This window comes from Danio rerio, chromosome 12 (genome assembly GCF_052040795.2).
Source record: "Danio rerio strain M-AB ecotype USA chromosome 12, GRCz13ab, whole genome shotgun sequence".
In the NCBI taxonomy this organism is placed as follows: domain Eukaryota; kingdom Metazoa; phylum Chordata; class Actinopteri; order Cypriniformes; family Danionidae; genus Danio; species Danio rerio.
In genome coordinates, this window is record NC_141032.1 from 38,339,363 (window position 1) to 38,358,026 (window position 18,664).

Sequence of the window (18,664 nt, forward strand, 5' to 3'; positions counted from 1 at the left end):
ACCCTGCAAACAGATTACATACAGGACCGGAGAAAAGGGCGCTTTTTTATTATCAGTTGTCAGTCAACGCCCGCTCTTTTTTCCCCGCTTACTTGCCGTTTGCTGTGTAAATGCTGACAATCGGATAGGAGTCACTTTTAAAACATGATGCAAGTGGCTCATCAAAAAAATCAGATACAGTCACAAAAATGGAATTGACCATCAAGATCTGTAGTGTAAATGCAGCCTAAGAAACAGGAAAGATTTTGGAAACAGGAAAGATTTGGAAAGTTTCTTTGCTAAGGGGAAAAGGCCCAGTGAAGGACCCACAGTTTTTTTAGAACCAAAATATTCCCTTATTACTGCTGTCTTGTGTTTCTTTGATATTAATTTGTCTATTAATGCTTTAGAACCGGCAAATGCCATCATCCCACTCGTCTTGCTTTTTGTTTTGTTTTTTTATTGCGATCATTCCGCATAGTTTGGTTGCACAATTCTGATTGGGCAGAACGAAAGTGTGCTCACTCAACTGGCTACTAAGACTATCACACAGACGGCAGTCATGCATTTTATCTGGGCTGAGGAAATTAAATAATACATATACATATATATATTTCATATCGCAGCATCTTACTATTACTATTCGATTGCAATTCGATTTCGATTAATCGCACAGCTGTAGTGGGTACAGAAAGTATTTAGACTCCCTTAAATTTTTCACTCTTTGTTATATTTAAGCCATTTTTTTGCCTCATTAATGTACACAAAATACTCCATATTGACAAAAAATTTAATTGCAAAATTTTTGTCATTCTGGCAAATTTATTTAAAAAGGAAATTAAAATTTTTCTAAATATTTTTTTTAAATGTAAGGGGGGTCTAAATACTTTCTGTATCTACTGTATACGTATACTGTATATGAACTGCATTCAAAACTTCTCTCTGTGTTTTATTGTTTCATTCTGGCTGTTTCATAACTGTCACAAACCATGTTTATTGTGCTTTTATAATTATTTTTATATACTTCTAGGAGCTGAACATGTGGTAACTGATGTCATATATATTTGTGTGTGTGAGAAGACTGTGTAAAAAAAAGTCTTAGTATCAAATCATTGAGAGATATAATGTAAAAGTCACTTGCTATTTAAAGAAAATGGATCAAGTCTTCAATATTCCTTTGACATCCTATTTAAAATGAAATTCATCAACACAGGAAAGAAAAAATAATACTGACGTAAAAAACTTTACATAAAAAATAGCCCTCTTGCACTCCTTATTTTGATACCTCATATTCAAAAGCAGTATTTAGCTTTGAGCTCATGTCTAGCCAGTTTCCTCTATTACTTTTTCCAGTCTCCCTTCCTTTTTTTCCTAGTGTGTTTGTGTTTTTTAACATCTGTGAACACATTGTCTTGGCTGCACATCCCAGTCATTGGTTAGATCTCTTATGAACAGATGTGTATTTGAGTATTCATTGCACTCCACACATATGCATGTGCAAGGGTGTGTGTACCTCTGCTTAGCCAATTCTCTTTCTCTCTGGCACTGTTCATCTTTTTCTTTCTCCAGCTGTTGCCGTAACTCCTCGCTCTGTCTGACGTAGCGTTGAGCAGCCCTCTCGTCCGCCTGGAGGAGCTCTGCCTCATGAAGAACTCTCAGCTTCTTCAGCTCCTGCTTGTGTTTGGAGATCAGCTTCTGAATTTCAGGTTCTAGACCTGAGTGCACACACAAAGAGATTAAAATTTTTATTTTTTTAAATATTTAAAAAAATAGCATCTTCTTCAAAATATCTTCTTTTGTGATGCGCAACAAATTTTCACACAATTTTATAGCGAAGTCAAGTATTAAGTTAAGAGGTAAGTCAACTATACCTGAAGATAAAAGTCTAGAAGCTTTAAAACTAGTTAGGTTACTTTATTTTTTTTACCCCAAGGCAGATTTGGCTTGCAACTTTGCAGTCAAGACTCCTCATTTCATATCAGCGCCACAGAAAAATCACATGGTAACAACAAATGGACATAAAGTCATAAAACAGCCTTATTTCAAAATTGATTAAATTCATTTAATCACTCAAAATTCTACATACAAAACCCCATAATGACAATGTGAAAAAAAAATACTTTTTGAAATTGTTGCAAATGAAACTGAAAAATTAAATGTACATAAGTATTCACAGCATTTGCTCAATACTTTGTTGATGCACCTTTGGCAGTGATTACAGCCTCAAGTCTTTCTGAATACGATGCCACAAGCTTGGCACACCTGCCTTTGGGAATTTTAGCCCATTCCTCTTTGCAGTACCCCTTAAGCTCTTTCAGGTTGCATGGGAAACAAAAGTGTACCCCCTTTTTCAGATCTCTCCAGAAATGTTTAATAGGATTTAGGTCTGGGCTCTGGGTGGGCCACTCAAGGACATTCACTGAGTTGTTGTGAAGCCACTCCATTGATATTTTGGTGGTGTGCTTTGGGTCATTGTTTTGCTGGAAGATGAACCATCGCCCCAGTCTTAGATCAAAAGCACTCTGAAGCAGGTTTTCATTCAGGATGTCTCTGTACATTGCTGCATTTATCTTTCCCTCTATCCTGACTAGTCTTACAGTTCCTGCTGCTGAAAAACATCCCCACAGCATGATGCTGCCACCACCAAGCTTCACAGTAGGGATGGTATTAGCCTGGTGATGAACGTTGCTTGATTTTCTCCAAATGTAACGCCTGGCATTCACTCCAAAGAGTTCTGTTTTAGTTTCATCAGACCAGAGAATTGTGTTTTTTATGGTCTGAGAGTCCTTCTTCAGAGAGTCCTTTTGCTTTTGCCAATTTCCAGATGGGGAGTGGCTTCCGTCTGGCCAATCTACCATACAAGCCTGATTGGTGGATTGCTGCACAGATGGTTGTCCTTCTGTAAGGTTAGCCTCTCTCCACAGAAGAATGCTGGAGCTCAGACAAAGTGACTATCAGGTTATTGATCACCTCCATGACTAAGGCCCTTCTCATCCGATCACTCAGCTAAGATATCAGGACAGCTCTAGGAAGAGTCCTGGTGGTTCCACATCTTCCGGATGATAGAGGCCACTGTGCTCATTGGAACTTTCAGAGCAGCAGAAATTTTTCTATAACCTTCCCCAGCCTTGTGTCTCGAGACAATCCTGTCTCGGAGGTCTACAGAAAATTAAATTGTCCTCATGCTTGGTTTGTGCTTTGACATGCACTGTCAACCCTGGGACCTTATATAGACAGTTGTAGCCTTTTCAAATCATGTCTAATCAACTGAATTTACCACAGGTTACCTCCAATTAAGCAGCTGAAACATCTCAAGAATGATCAGTGCAAACAGAATGTACCTGAGCTCAATTAAGAGCTTCACGACAAAGGTTGTGAATACTTCTGTACATGTGATTTTTTTTAGCTTTTTTATTTTTAATAAATTTGCAGCAATTTAAAAAACTCTTTTTTTCACATTGTCATTATGGGTTATTGTGTGTGGAATTTTGAGGAAATACATTAATTTAAGCCATTTTGGAATAAGGCTGTAACATAAAAATCTGGAAAAAATGAAGCGCTATAAATACTTTCCAGTTGCACTGTACCTCTGCTTTAGTGTATGCCTTTATTTAAATGCCTAATGGCTGCTGGTATGAAATTATTTTTGTATCGTTTAGTTCTACAGCTTGATACTAGAAACCTGTTACCAGAAGGAAAGAGCTGAAATTCTGAGTGTAGGGGATGAGCAGTGTCACTTAAAATTATATTTGTAATTCTTCTTAGGTGCCTAGTGTACATAGTCTCCAGATTGGCCTATGACACCCAATAGCTGGTGGTTTCAATTGTAATTAGAGATTCATTCTAAAAAGTTACCCAAAAGTATGTACCAAAGCATGTATTTAATAAATATTTAATAAAACACAAATAACTCAAGTGATCTGCAGTTTTACCACCTTGGAAATACTCCCTTCATTAGAGAAAACCACCAAAAGTCTATTCTGTCTGCCTATTTACGTATCACTATTTAACAACAGCACTAAATGCTGAATAAAACAGCATTTTATTCTTGTCTTTAGGGCATAGAGAAATCATAAACGTGACTGATTTTGGAAACAGGTTTAACGAAACAGACAGGCTGTGTTGAAATGGATATTGTTGAAGGGAGTGGTTATCTAGATCCAAACTGAGAGAGATGGGGCGCTGGTGCTGATTGACGTCTGTTGTTGAACTCTGCTGACCTTTTACAGTGATCTCCTTGATCTTTTTGGTCTTCTCGTTGATCCATTTTTCCCGTCGGACCTTCTCTGTGGCACTCATTAACTCTTTTAGCTTCTTAATCTCCTATGTGGAGAAGGAGAGAGATGAAAGGAGAGTTCAACAGAAAAAAAAAGCACCAGCCATCTCAGGACACCTGTGGATTACTGTAAAGGAAATATTACATTGAAATGGAAATGTACTGAGGACTGTTTAATAATGATAACTTGACTGTAAATTTTAAAGGAACAGCAGGTTTTGGATCAAAATGAGGAAGAATAATTGACAACATCAAATATTCATTTATTGGATGAGTAATGAAATGTAAATTTCTGGGATGTGCTCATTTACTGCTCCATCTATACTACCTGACAAAAGTCTAGTCGCCTATCCAAGCTTTAGAAACAACAAATAATACCTTGACTTCTAGTTGATCATTTGGTATCAGAAGTGGCTTATATGAAAGGTGAAGGCCTATAGATTACACTTATTTTACCAAAATAAAACAAGATCATGCCTTGATTTTAAATTATTTAATTATGACAATAAGGTCTGACTTCGCTTAGACAAGTCACAGAAATAATGTACAGTATATAATACAACGTCAGGCTGCAGTAGAAAAAGAATTAATATTGTGTATGACTCCCATGAGCTTGGATGACTGCATCCATACATATTTGCAATGACTCGAATAACTTATTAATAAAGTCATCTAAGAGTCTTCAATGCCTCCTCCTCCATCTTATCCCAGACATGCTCAATAATTTTTATTTCTGGTGACTGGGCTGGCCAATCCTGGAGTACCTTGACCTTCTTCACTTTCAGGAATTTTGATGTGGAGGATAAAGTATGAGAAGGAGCGCTATCCTGCTGAAGAATTTGCCCTCTCCTGTGGTTTGTAATGTATTCGGTGGCACAAATGTCTTGAAACATCAGGCTGTTGAAGTCTAAACTGAATGTAACCCCAAACCATGATTTTTCCTAAACCAAACTTGACTGATTTTTGTGAGAATCTTGGGTCCAGGCGGGTTCCAACAGATCTCCTGCAGTATTTGTAATGATTGGGATGCAGTTCAACAGATGATTAATCAGAAAAATCTACCTTCTGCCACTTAAACAAATGATCAACTAGAAGGCAAGGCAAACTTTATTTATAGAGCACAATTTTATACAACCGTAGTTGATCCAAAGTGCTTTACAATAAGATAAAATATTTAAGAAAATGAAAAAAATAAAAGTTGTATTAAAAATGTAAGAAAAGGAAATATATACAGTTAAAGTCAGAATTATTAGCCCCCTTTTGATTTTGATTTTCTTTTTTAAATATTTCCCAAATGATTTTTAACAGAGCAATAAACATTTTCATAGTATGTCTGATAATATTTTTTTCTTCTGAAGAAAGTCTTATTTGTTTTATTTCGGCTAGAATAAAAGCAGCTATTAATTTTTTTAAAAACATTTTTGGGACAAAATTATAAGCCCCTTTAAGCTAGTTTTTTTTCTCTATAATCTACAGAACAAACCATTATTATACAATAACTTGCCTAATTACCCTAACCTGTCTAGTTCACTTTATTAACCTAGTTAAGCCTTTAAATGTCACTTTAAGCTGTATAGAAGTGTCTTGAAAAATATCTAGAAAAATATTATTTACTGTCACCATGGAAAAGATAAAATAAATCAGTTATTAGAAATAAGTTTTTAAAACTATTATGCTTAAAAATGAGCTGAAACAATCTTCCCAGAACAGAACAGAAATTGGGGAAAAAAATAAACAGGGGCGCTAATAATTCAGGGGGGCTAATAATTCTGACTTCAACTGTATGTATACATGTGATACTAAAATATCGTATAGAAATTACATGTATGAGTCACTCAAAGGCAAGGGAGTATAAATACGTCTTCAAGTTAGATTTAAAAGTATCCAAGGATGTAGAAATCCTGATGTTCAACAGGAGACTGTTCCATAGCCTTGGAGCCGCAACACAGAAAGCTCGATCACCTTTTGATTTGCAGCCAGACCGAGGGATCGACAAAAGAAACTGATCATGGGACCTTAATGGTCTACAAGCTGTATATGTCCTAATAAGCTCACTGACATAAACCGGGGCAGAATTGTGCAAAGCTTTATATGTAAAAAGAAGGATTTTAAAATCAACTCTGAATTTTATAGGAAGCCAGTGCAATGAGGCGAGGACAGGGGAGATATGATCTCTTTACTTAGTTCCTGTTATCAATCTGGCAGCTGCATTTTGGACCAACTGTAACCGAGAGAGTTTTGACTGGGAAAGACCAATGTACAAGGAGTTGCAGTAGTCCAACCGAGAGGAGATTAAAGCATGGGTCACAGTTTCTAAATCTTATTTAGAGAGAAATGATTTAACTTTTGCCATGAATCTAAGTTGGAAAAGGTGCTCTTTACAACTGCATTTACATGCTTGTCAAACCGCAAAAGTGGATCAAAAATTACTCCAAGATTTTTGGCGTGACTGCAGATTACTACTTAGAAATCCTTGCTGAGTTTTGATTAAAACGTTGGTAGCAGTAGGACCTACAGGTAATAGGAGCACTTCTGTTTTATTTTCATTTAGTTGCAGAGAGTTATTGGTCATCCAAGTCTTAATGTTGTTTAGGCATGAGGAAAGGTGTTCTAATGATTAATCTTCTCCTAGTTTAATAGGAAAATATAGTTAGAAGTCCAGTTATTATTTGTTGCTCTTACAACTGGGATCGATGACAAGACTTGTCAGGTAGTGTATAAACAAACTAAACAACTGCGCACATGCTGAATGGGTTTATGCATCAACCACTGGTTGGTTGGATAAACATTGATAATACACATCAATTTAGCATGCTTTTTAGGGTGGTTTTCTCTGCATTATATCATATACAGCTACTTTTCTTGACAGCAGTTAGTTTATTTTTAATGAAAACATGACACATGCACAAGATTTAGCATTTCTGTAATGCTTAATGCTTTAATTCTTAAAACTAAATCTAAAAGCTGACTTAAAAGAACATTCTGCTTCATTCAGGGTAAAAAGCATGCAAAGTCAAAGCTCCAAGCAAGACTGTCTGCAAGTCTGTGTTGCATCAGAGAGAAACAAAAGAATGGAAATGACAAGACAAAAATGTGAGGGGTTGAGGGGTTAGATAGAAAAACAAGATTTACCTCACACATGGGACCCAGAATTTGCCACACCTACAGACAGACAGAAAGACAGAAAAGAGAGAAACGCACAACAAACGCAGAAAGAGAAACACAGTTAGCAGTGGCAAAAGCAACACAGCGAGCGAACATGCTCTAGAAGGTGCACAAAAGTTAATAACATGAATACTAAAGATCATGTGCAGAGTTAATGACAGCAGAAGAAAGAGCCACAAAAGCACAGTGAAAGCGAGCCATTTAGAAATCAGCATGCATTTAAAGCTTGATCGCCCCCTTGTGGCGATATAAAGTTGATGCAAAACTCTGCTCACCTGCTCTGTATGATAGTTTTACAGAGCTAATATATAAAACATGGATTCAAACTCACCAGCTCGTGTTGCTCCTGCATCTGGGCGATCTTCTTCGTGTATTTCTGATCCACCTGCTTGAGTTCACCCACTACTTCTTCACAGCGTTCACTCAGGGCCTTTTTATCATCAATCAGCTGAAAGACAGAGAGGGACATTAATAAAAGCATAACATTTACATTACATTTAGCAGACACTTTTATACAATTTACACCCATCAACAAACACCCGGAGCAGTGGGTTGCCTAGAGAGGAGTTTGGGGTTCGGTGCCTTGCTCAGTGGAATTAAAGTAGATATTTAAAAATCTAAAAATAATTCCTGCTGGTGCTGGAACTAAAACCAGTGACCGTAAATCCCAAGTCCAACTCTCTAACCATTAGGCCATGGCTGCCCCTTATAACCCTATAGAACTATTATATCACAACGCTTTTACCTAATCAAAAATACAGTAAACTTGTGTAATACAGCGTTTCTCAATCCTGTTCCTCAAGGCCCCCTGATATGCATATTTTGAACGTTTCTCTTAGATTGCTACACAAGTTTGTTCCATTTAACTCTAAGTGCCCTACCAAGTGGACATCACAGGATATTCAGCAATGACTCCAGTTGAAAACATGTTCAACGTACCTTCACACTACTGTCATAATTGGAAATGCAGCAAACAAGTTGTGAAGCACAAATTATTAGTATTTTTTAGAGAGATGGAGAGCAGTGAACACTACTGTATGTAGAGCACATGTCGACTTCTTTCTTGGAGCTCTTTTCTAATTAGCTGGTTATCTAAATCAGGAGTGTTAAGGAACCAGCATTGAGAACGGCTGGTGTAATGTTACTGTTTTTTATATGTTCATCAAATTACAATACTAATGTCTTTCTTTCCTTTTGTATTTATTTTTTCACATAAAGGCATTATATTCAGATAATGTCTTGCGATCAGATAAATTTTACTGTAATGCCACCAAATACATTTGTTTTAATCCTCATCGATATTTGACTATAGTTTAGTCATTAAACTTAATGTCAAGACATATTTCAGACAAAGCTTTGTCAAACTGAACAGATGCTGTATCAAGATTAATACCCAGTCTTTAAATGTCTGGTGTCTCTATGCAGGTGTGATGTGTTGAGATTAATACCTGGTCTATAAATGTCAGGTGTCTCTGTATTGTCGCTTCATACTGCTCTTTCTGTAGCTGAAAAGTATGATTAAGCTCTTTCTCTGTCTCCTTCACGTGTCGGATCGTCAGCTCCCTCTGCTGGGCCTAAAGACACACATTTACCTTTACATTAGTCTCTGACAGCAGCTTTCCACATCTAAACATCAAATAAAGTTGAAGGTATAAACTAGGGCTGGGCAATATGACCTAAAAGCAAAACCTTGATAAATTGAACACTACCCCGATTTCAATTTTTTTTGAACAATTATTTTATTTTCAACAGAATTTTTATTAAATTTTTCCCTTTCTCATAGTTCATTAGAAGTTTGTACTGTAAATGTACACCCTTTACAAATAAAAACATTAGACTGAGAACATTAATACATGAGTATGCTCATTTCTAATCATACTCATACTAAAATAATTGAAGGAAACCAACTATTTATGATTATTTGATAAATACTTCAAACTGAAATCAAAGAACACATTGCTTGAAGTTAAGAAAGAACTTATAACTAATATATATAGTTGTTCAATTGTGTTTTTACTCTTTATTTTTATTTTCACTGAAAAAACCTACATACACACAGTACAGCCTAAATCCTTCTTATATTTTAAAAATAGAAAAAAAAACAGATATGTATGTTAATGTTTAAAATTTGTGTGTACTTCTCTTTAAGAAAAGACACCTCTATACGCTTATTTCACGTGGCCGGCATTTTAAAACACAAAAGCAAGGCTGCGGTGAGAAGAAACCCGGAAGTATAGGATCAGCACTGTAAACATTGCAGCAACATGCTATTTACCACAAACCCCCAGTTGTTGCCACGACTTCAAAATGCAGATATGGTGTAAACATCACTTTAATATCATTCAGTTCAGTTTAATATAAACAATTAAAAGCATATTAGGCATCAAACAACATTACAATGTCTTTCAGAGTAATACGCTTAAGTGTCCTCCTAGGCTTCAGTTTATGGCAGCAGGTAAACACTGTGACGACGCTTCCCTGCTTCAGTCTATGTAACTCGGTGAGCGATAAAACACTGCAGTCCACTGTAGCACACCCTTGTGTTGTCTGTAATAGTGTTGTTCCGGTACTGAAGTTTTAAAAACGTCCATTTCCTGCTAACATTTAAGAGCCGCTGAGCGCGCTCATAATCGCTACTGATTAGCCATAGTATTCACCAGTTCTCAACAGAAATGACTGTGATTGGCCGTGAAGGTCATCAGCTCACGGCTCTTCACCGAGTCCAAACACAGATACAAGGACATTGGAGCGTTTAAAGCCATGAAGATCAATCGATTCATCAGAGGATCACTCGTCTGAGTTTGTGCTTGGTAAATATCGGTGAAGTGTGGTGAACTGATGACCTTCACGGCTAATCTCAGTCATTTCTGTTGAGCACGTTAACAACATGGCAAATCAGCACTGTTTAAGAATGCCATCAACAGTGCCTTAAATATTAAAAGGAAATAGACTTTTTTTTTTTATTTCAGTACCGAAATTCAGTATCTTGACAGGTCTAATATAGTGAAAGAATCAGTTTATTAACTTGAGTTTGATGAATGGCATCAGAAATGTGTGTTTGTGAAAGAAACTAGTGCCATTTCCCTTAACTTATCTGAAAATGAGATCCAATATCCCTTTTTATTTTCACTATTCATCCAGAACGGACATTTGAGTCACTTGAAAGGCGGTGAAAGTATAAATTTGTGTCGATTTCTCTTTGTTGATCAAATATAAAGCCAGGCACACAACATTCCTGTGTGACTCAGGTGATACTTCTAGGTTTCTACCCACTGCAGCCTCGATTTCACAGTTTTTTTTAATTTATGATTTATTTATTTAACATTTTTCCATTTTACAAACATATCAAACAACCCTTACAGAAATAATAATAGAAAAAAATAAGTCAATATAAATACAAATAACATATTGATAAAAAAGTGAATAAATAAATAAATTAAAATAAAAAAGAAGATAATAAAATAAAATCAAATTAACAATTAATGCGAGGCAGATGTCTACATTTATACAGTAATCTCAAATGTTACATTTCGAGTGATGAAAGATTACAAACTGATGTACTATTGTGATCAAAAGCTGAGGTGATCAGTCTAGATCCAGATGGAGAGTTTTAACATAGAAAGAAAGGGCATCCCAAATTTTGGCAAATGTTCTGTTAGGTCTTTGAAGGGAATATCTCGATTTCACTGTTTAAAATGGCGGCCGGGTGAAATCAGTTCATATTTTCAGAAAATCATAAAAACTAATATTTTAACAAAACATCACTTAGTTAAATATTTTCTATATATTTTTTAGTCATGCCAGTGGTTTATGGGTCTGCTGTGGGAACCCCTTATAAATAAAGTAATAAGCCAAAGGAAAGTGAGAAAAGGTCATATTAAAATAAAAATAATTAATTAACAGAAGAATTAATTACATTTTCTGCATTCGCTTGAACTGATTTATTGAAGTGAAAATGCGAATGGTACATGAGTCGACAGCAAAGAGTAAGACTTACATGCAGCAAATCAGTTATCTGATGTATGACAGACTCACATATTATTTTCTTTTGCATAGGTGAGAGAAAGCCTGGGTTTATGGCAGGCCAGATAGTTGCGAATATGAACAATGTGCTCACTGCGCTGTTAGTAAAACTCTAAAGCGCTCAATTGGTTCAAATGCAGTATGTTTTTTAAAGGAAAAGTATTAACAAGATTAAAAAAACTAAATAATGAATTATGAAAAAAAAACAATAATTAAATATTACAATTTAACAGTTTTTTTTCTTCTTATCGATTAATCGTCCAACCTTAATATTGACTATGTATGTTTGTTTTACCAGTGCAGTCTGTAGCATATTGACGGTGCGTTTTTTCTCATCCAGCTCCAGTCTGAGTCTCATCATAGAGCCGGTGACCTCAGCAGCTGTGGCTGAGGCTTGTTCAACAACTGCTAGATCTTCCTCTGACAGCACCACCTACATATGCATAGGCATAAAATGAACTGTGCACTGCTTACACAAATTGAAACATCAAACTCATCTGCTCGTCTTAAATGTGTTTACCTCTCTATGTGATCCAGAGGTGACTGAGCGTGGTCTCTCCTGCTCCGATTTCTCCATCTCATCTAGAAAACTCATAATGCTTTGCAGTTTGGCTTCTGAGAGCAAAGCGCCCCCATCTGGAAGAGCTGGAGTTTGACTCAGCTGTCTGTGCCGCTCCACATTATCTGTCGTCAGGGAGTTAGAATCTCCATCCTGGAAAAAAAAAAAGAGTTCATTTTAAAAGACCCTTTTCACAAATTTGTAATATTTAGATTTGTTTTTAAAACGTAAGAACATTCATTCATTTATTTATTTTCTTTTCGACTACACAGCGCTATACACACTACACAGCATACACTGGCAAGATGACAAGTACTGAACTCCACGGGACCAGTTTTATTTGTTGCCGATTTGCATGTTGTTCCTTTTTTTTAAATGCCTTTTATTTTTAAAATCTCTCACGTTAATATTGGCTATCGGGTAACATAATCTCCATCAAGGATATTGGAGTTCAATAATGTGATACGCAGTATGACTATCGACCTACACCTCCCAGTAAGTTTACACACTGCATAGACTATAGGCCTACAGCTCTGGTTTGTTATGAATTGCATGTTTTAAATGACAGCAAGACATGCTACATTTAGTTTTTATTGTAAAATACACATTATAACCCAGTACACAGTAAAATCATATTTTTCGAATAGCTTGCTTATTGACAGCGTATATAGCCGTTAAGCTTAAATAAGGCAAGCATGTTTTTATTAATATTAAAACACATTAATACAAACTAGCCACCCTTAAATTTTTTTGTTTCCGGACATTTTTTTATCAAGCGAAAAATGCAATGAATCGATATCTGGATGACAGCGAGAAAGAGATGAGATCAGACCTCACATTCGATGTGTGGCCACACGGCACAGTTACTTTACTGCATTTTTTTAATAATTGGCTCATCTAAATTAACTTTTCATTCGATTAAAAGCCAAAATATTGGCAGACAGAAGGTTTTGGAAGAGATCGGCTTTATTGATAAAAGACACACAAACACACACACAGGATACACTCTTGTAGGGCTATTCATTGTTGATTTTATAACATTAAATCGCATTATAATCATGTGCAAAAAAGAACAGCTGAACTTCGGAACAAGTGACCACTGCAGTTGCCGCGATGGTTGCTTAGCTTCTCTGCAGTTGGCTTGTCAGTGACGTGGCATTGCTAAATCCCTTTTTTGTTTCAATAAAAAATAAGATTATTTATTAATAAACAATGTGAGATGATGGTCGCGTGATTTTTAATATGAGAGTATGCATTGCGTATGCTATTTATGACGATTGATCTTATCTGCCCGCAACCCACCCATAGTTAAACTTCAAGTAGCCGACTTTTGGATTACCTGACCGGCGGAATTACAGCAGGACTCCTGAATATGAAAGAATCGCTCATAACAGGGTTTTATGCGTCCCAAATATGCAGTGTCAAGAGAGTGACACCATAAGGTAACGTACACTGCACACACTTTGTGTAATGTGTGAAGTCGTGGACGCATATCAGCGCAAGGATAACTCATTTAAATATCCATGTTTAATCGTTAATAGAAAAGGTCTGGATTAATAGGGTTATCAACAATTTGTGTATATTTTTGACTTGGAACAGCCTTTTGTTAAAGATTTGTGTGTTCATACTTGCTACGGGCAGAAAAATTATAATAAAAACAAACAAAAAAACCTAGTTGAAACCAAATCTATGAAGTATTGGTAGTCTGTATCGGCGTACACAAATTTAAATACTCGTACTCGTATCGGTTTGTAAAAAAGTGGTATCGGTGCATCCCTACGCTACACAGAAATGCCAACTGGCCCAGCAGGAACTCGAACCAGCAACCTTCTTGCTGTGAGGTCACAGTGCCCCCATTCTGTACTTGTAACCTGATTTTTATTTTTTTTTTACTTTAAAAACTTTGATTTCAGGGGGACTTTAAGAAACTTCTTTCATAAACATTAAAATGAAACCCTAGCAACCTCAAACTTTTGAACAACAGTGAAAAGTGAATACAGAATGAGTGTTTTGAAAGATGAATGTGAATACAGAATTGCACTTGCAAAGATATGATGACTTACCTCATCAATCCAGGAATATTTGTCCTTCCTGTAGCTCTTAGGCTCTGACAGTCTCTCTGGCTCCTCTTCTAAGAGCTTCAGAGTGTCCAGCAAATCATTGAGAGTGGTTTTTGACTGCGCTCTGCTCGATGACGCCCCCTGTCGCTGATCTTCCATGCTTACAGACCTCTGGAGAATCTCCTGAAGGAATGAAGTGATATGGTAAGCAAAAGATTTTTTTTTTTCTTTCTTTTCAGATTTTTGGTTGTGAAAGTTTACCTGAGAGCACTGAGATACTCTGCATGCAGAACCAGCAGGCGAAGCAGCCCTCAGATTCGTCACATCATCCAGATCAGACACCACATTGACATTAGAATCTAAAGAACAAACCATGTGACTACTTAAAATAGATTTATAGACGTCTTCAAATTACTGACAAAAACAAAACAGAGAATTAACTGCATGAAATAATGTTTGATCCGAGATCTAGAGTAGTGCACACCTGTATTTTTAGCCTTGATATCTGTAGGAGAAGTGGGTGAACTTTTGGTGAGTTTTTTACGTCCTACTTTCCCAGGATGCCGGAGTGCCTCTGTTTCCTGCTCTGCGATTTGCTGTACCTCTGCTGCTCGTTGAGCTCTTTTCTGCTGCAACTCCTGTTTTAAATGCAAAAAATGATGTAGTCATTAGAAGACGCTAACTATGAAAGTAAAGCAAAGTACACCACTGTTTTATTACCGGGGGTTAGTAGGATTAAAAATGTGTTTATTGCTCTGGTAAAATGATATGCATTTAATCAAAAACAACCTTTAAAAGTAATACGAATGTGCAACTTTAATAGTGCAATTTGAAATATCTGTTTTCTAGTTACAAGCACTTCAGAATGTAATTTATTCCTGCGATGGAAAAGTCGAATTTTCAACTTTTACTCCAGTCATCATAATGAAACATTTGAAAGTAGAGAAAATCAGATTCTCCCTAAAAAAGAAGAAGACAAATTGTATAAAATAAGGCAACCTTTCATGGATTATTTTTAAAAATCTGCAAGAAATAGTTAGTTAGTTAGTTAGTTAGTTAGTTAGTTAGTTAGTTAGTTAGTTAGTTAGTTAGTTAGTTAGTTAGTTAGTTAGTTAGTTAGTTAGTTAGTTAGTTTGTTTGTTTGTTAGTTTGTTAGTTTGTTTGTTAGTTAGTCAGTTTGTCCCTGTAGAGAAATTTCATTTGCAGCATACATTCAGAGACTTCTGACATTTTACATTTGGCAGATATATAAATAAATCATTTAAAAACACTGTATCCCTACTCTAAATAAATATCTAGTCTACAGCTGGTCTATATCTAGCCATCAACTGAGTGAGGAGGAATTTAAAAAGCAAACTGCTTGGGGTATAAATAATAATTTTATCCCATTTCTTACACACCTGGGAACACAATTTTGACGACCTGATGGTAACAATTGGAAGGTGTTTGATAAGCGATGCCTTTCATCATTGACAATCATGATAGCCTTATTTAGTACTCTTTCTTCCTATATACTGTCAATGCTCTTTAGTTTTATTCCCAACAAACTACTGGTTGTTGTTACCACCTTCCCCAGTGACCTCTTCTAGGCCTCAGAAGCATTTCCATATCAACAGATTACACAAAATGTTGCAATACTTTCAATAAAAGCATTATAAAACATGATCAACAATGTGTTGTCAACATTAAAAGACAAAAGTTTCTTTAAGAAGTACATTCTCTGTTGAAGCTTTCCCTACACAATCAGTCCATACATCCCTCTCCAGTTTATTTTTCCAACGTCACACCCAAATATTTATAATTTGTTACTAACTGGATTTGCACCCCATTAATTAATGTGGAATAAGTTCAATTGAAGAAGATTAGACTAATTTAGATTAAAATGGAAGGTCAGTATTTTGTTTTTATTTTTTATTTTATTTCCTTATTATTTGCGTCCTTTTGGTATTTATTCTTTTTAATTTTCTTTCTTTTTTATTATTGTATCAGTCTATGATCACTATACGTCTGTATGTATTATTTGTATATTGCATGTTTGATTGTCAATTGTGTAAATGCTGGTTGGATTAATTTTGTAAGTCGTTGTATTTGAATGTCTAAAAACAATGAAGTAAAAAAAAAAGGATTCGAACCAAAAATCTTCTTGCTGTAAGGTGACCACTGAGCCACTACTCCAGACATATGATCCTTGTTTCTACTATACCAATTTACTGATCAAGAAACATTTCTATATTATGAATGTCTCATTTGACCAATAGAATATTAAAACAATAGCGTTTAATTTAAATAGAAAATTCAGATGTTTGCGATGTTCCTTGCTAAACCAACCATAACATACCTGGATGGCAGTGAGTCGAGCCAGACGAGCTTTCTCTTCTCTGATTCGTTTTCGATCATCTTCTTTCTTTTTCAGTGACTCTATGGTTTTTGCCTCTTCTGCTCTCTGCTCCCTCTCCTAGAAAAAAAAAACACAACACCCATAATCCATATATCAAGCTTAACTATTCAGAAGAACAAAATTCACACCAACTACATCATGTAGAAGCAAAAAAACATCTTTCTACATTGATAACATTCATTTTCTTTCAGCTTAGTCCCTTTATTCATCAGGGGTCGCCACAGCGGAAATAACCGCCAACTTATCCAGCATAAGTTTTACAAAGCAGATGCCCTTCCAGCTGGAACCCAGTACTGAGAAACATCCATACACACTCATTTACACTCACACACACTATGGCCAATTTAGTTTATTCAGTTCACCTATAGACCTTTTTCTTGGAACGCAAAATTACCCATTATGCTTTGCGGGTATGCGCAAGGAGAATGCGAAGAACTTCCGGTCGGCAGCTGATGCGTGTAAACAGTCACATTTGGACAGCTTTGAAACGATAGTTTTAATATATTTTACCTGCTTTTATCCTCTTTGAACAAATACTGTTGTCCATCAGCACCATCTCCTGGACTGATCATTTAAAGAAATGCGATCTAATAGGATGGAAAACAGCTGCTGTGAGGCATTTTCCCCTCGTTGTCAGACGGCATCTTCTGCAGTTTAAATGAAGCCTCGTCATCGCTAAAGTCAACATTTTCTCTTTATTTCAAATATATAACCAGCCCAAACAAATGTAAATCACCAAAATGTTTTACACACATATGTAGCCTCTACTGTGCCACTGGCACACTGATTTAATCACTGTGACAAAGTAAGAATATAGGCTAGTGTCATTTCGAAATGACAGAAAAACACAAACCGTGGTAAAAACAACACACGAAATAAAACACAAACGGCTTGCGATTAGAATGAACAGCAAATCAGCCAGCAGAGTATCAATAACAGACTTTTATTGGTCATTATTGTAAATTGCACAACTTTCATACCTGTTAAGTTTCATGCCAGTACTCTGGTTTGCTCTCTCTCTTTCTGTGTGTGTGTGTGTGTTAGCCGCTGAGCTAACAGCTGACAGGCTGTCAGCACAAACACACTATTTCTGACGGCAGACTCGTGAACTAGGAGAACGTTTTCCTCGTATTTCTGACGCGCTTGAACCACATCGACAGATTATAACGGCTTTAACAGACACATTTCTAAGTTTTGTGTCACAAAAACACTCTGTTATCCATCAAAAACGTTACTGAAACCCATTTTCGGAGCACAAATTACCAGTTGTAAACGCTGTAAACGGAAGTTTTTAGCATTCTACCGGAAGACGCTGGTCGCTATGGTGCCCTCCATGCAGCAGCTATGAAAAAGGTCTATAGCGCATGTTTTTGGACTGTGGGGGAAATCGGAGCAACTGGAAGAAACCCATGTGAACAGGGGGAGAACATGCAAACTCCAGCCAGAAATGCCAACCAGTGACTTTCTTGCTGTGAGGCGACAGTGCTAACCACTGAGCCACTGTGTCACCTCTATTGATATGTTAAAAATAAATATTATTTTAATGCAAATTAAACATAAATTACCTTCTTTTTGGATGCAAGGAGCTGTTTGATTGTATTCTCATTAGCTCTCTTACTGTTGACATGTCGACGATACCAACGCTGGATGATAATAGCAGCATGGTTCACTTGCTGAATATACCTGTAAAAAAGTTTGTAAATTTGTTAAATCATGTACAAATTAGGGTATAACCGGTCTAATTTGTCCATTCAGATGTAAACAACAGTACTCTGGACAGCACAGCTGACCTTTCGGCCTCCTCCTCGGTGACCTCTCGTCTGCGTGGTTGACCTGGGCTTCGAGGGCTGCGAGGAGCATTGTTGTTGGAGCTTGATGACGCAGAGGAGAAGTTCTTCTGAGACTTAGTGAGAGAACCACTCACATCCAGCGTCACATCGTCATTTACAGTGGCTTTGATTAGGTTACTAAAACAGAGAGAGGGCAAATACTGTAAATGTGTAAACCTGGAAACCATAATTGAGCATCACTGAATGGCTTATGTCTAAGAATAGCTCACACAGCTTAGTAATCATTCACCGGTCATGATGAACCTACTTGAAGGAGGGTTTCTGATTGGAGCTCTTGGGAGTGAGGGGTTTCTCTGAGTGGTTGTTATGAAGGATGGTGGTTACTGCGTTGCCCACAGCTGCTTTATTACTCCT

The 18,664-nt window shown here is 36.5% G+C and overlaps 1 protein-coding gene across 5 annotated transcripts in view; it reads right to left on the bottom strand.

Annotated features, from left to right (window-relative positions):
• cep131 (centrosomal protein 131) overlaps window positions 1-18,664 on the bottom strand; it is a 49,938-nt gene that overhangs the window by 19,438 nt on the left and 11,836 nt on the right. For 2 of the 5 annotated variants that reach the window (NM_001353865.2, XM_087275191.1), the window contains exons 6-19: window positions 18,558-18,662; window positions 18,251-18,427; window positions 18,026-18,143; window positions 16,401-16,517; window positions 14,547-14,700; window positions 14,324-14,421; window positions 14,066-14,245; window positions 11,964-12,155; window positions 11,739-11,876; window positions 8,869-8,994; window positions 7,752-7,868; window positions 7,388-7,417; window positions 4,200-4,302; window positions 1,493-1,694 (exon numbers count right to left, since the gene is read on the bottom strand). In NM_001353865.2, coding sequence (NP_001340794.2) covers window positions 1,493-1,694; window positions 4,200-4,302; window positions 7,388-7,417; window positions 7,752-7,868; window positions 8,869-8,994; window positions 11,739-11,876; window positions 11,964-12,155; window positions 14,066-14,245; window positions 14,324-14,421; window positions 14,547-14,700; window positions 16,401-16,517; window positions 18,026-18,143; window positions 18,251-18,427; window positions 18,558-18,662 — 1,857 coding nt within the window. Of the gene's footprint in view, window positions 1-1,492; window positions 1,695-4,199; window positions 4,303-7,387; window positions 7,418-7,751; window positions 7,869-8,868; window positions 10,693-11,388; window positions 11,877-11,963; window positions 12,156-14,065; window positions 14,246-14,323; window positions 14,422-14,546; window positions 14,701-16,400; window positions 16,518-18,025; window positions 18,144-18,250; window positions 18,428-18,557; window positions 18,663-18,664 lie in introns of those variants that run through there. The other 3 variants (XM_087275193.1, XM_087275192.1, XR_015503517.1) reach the window with 2 other exon arrangements.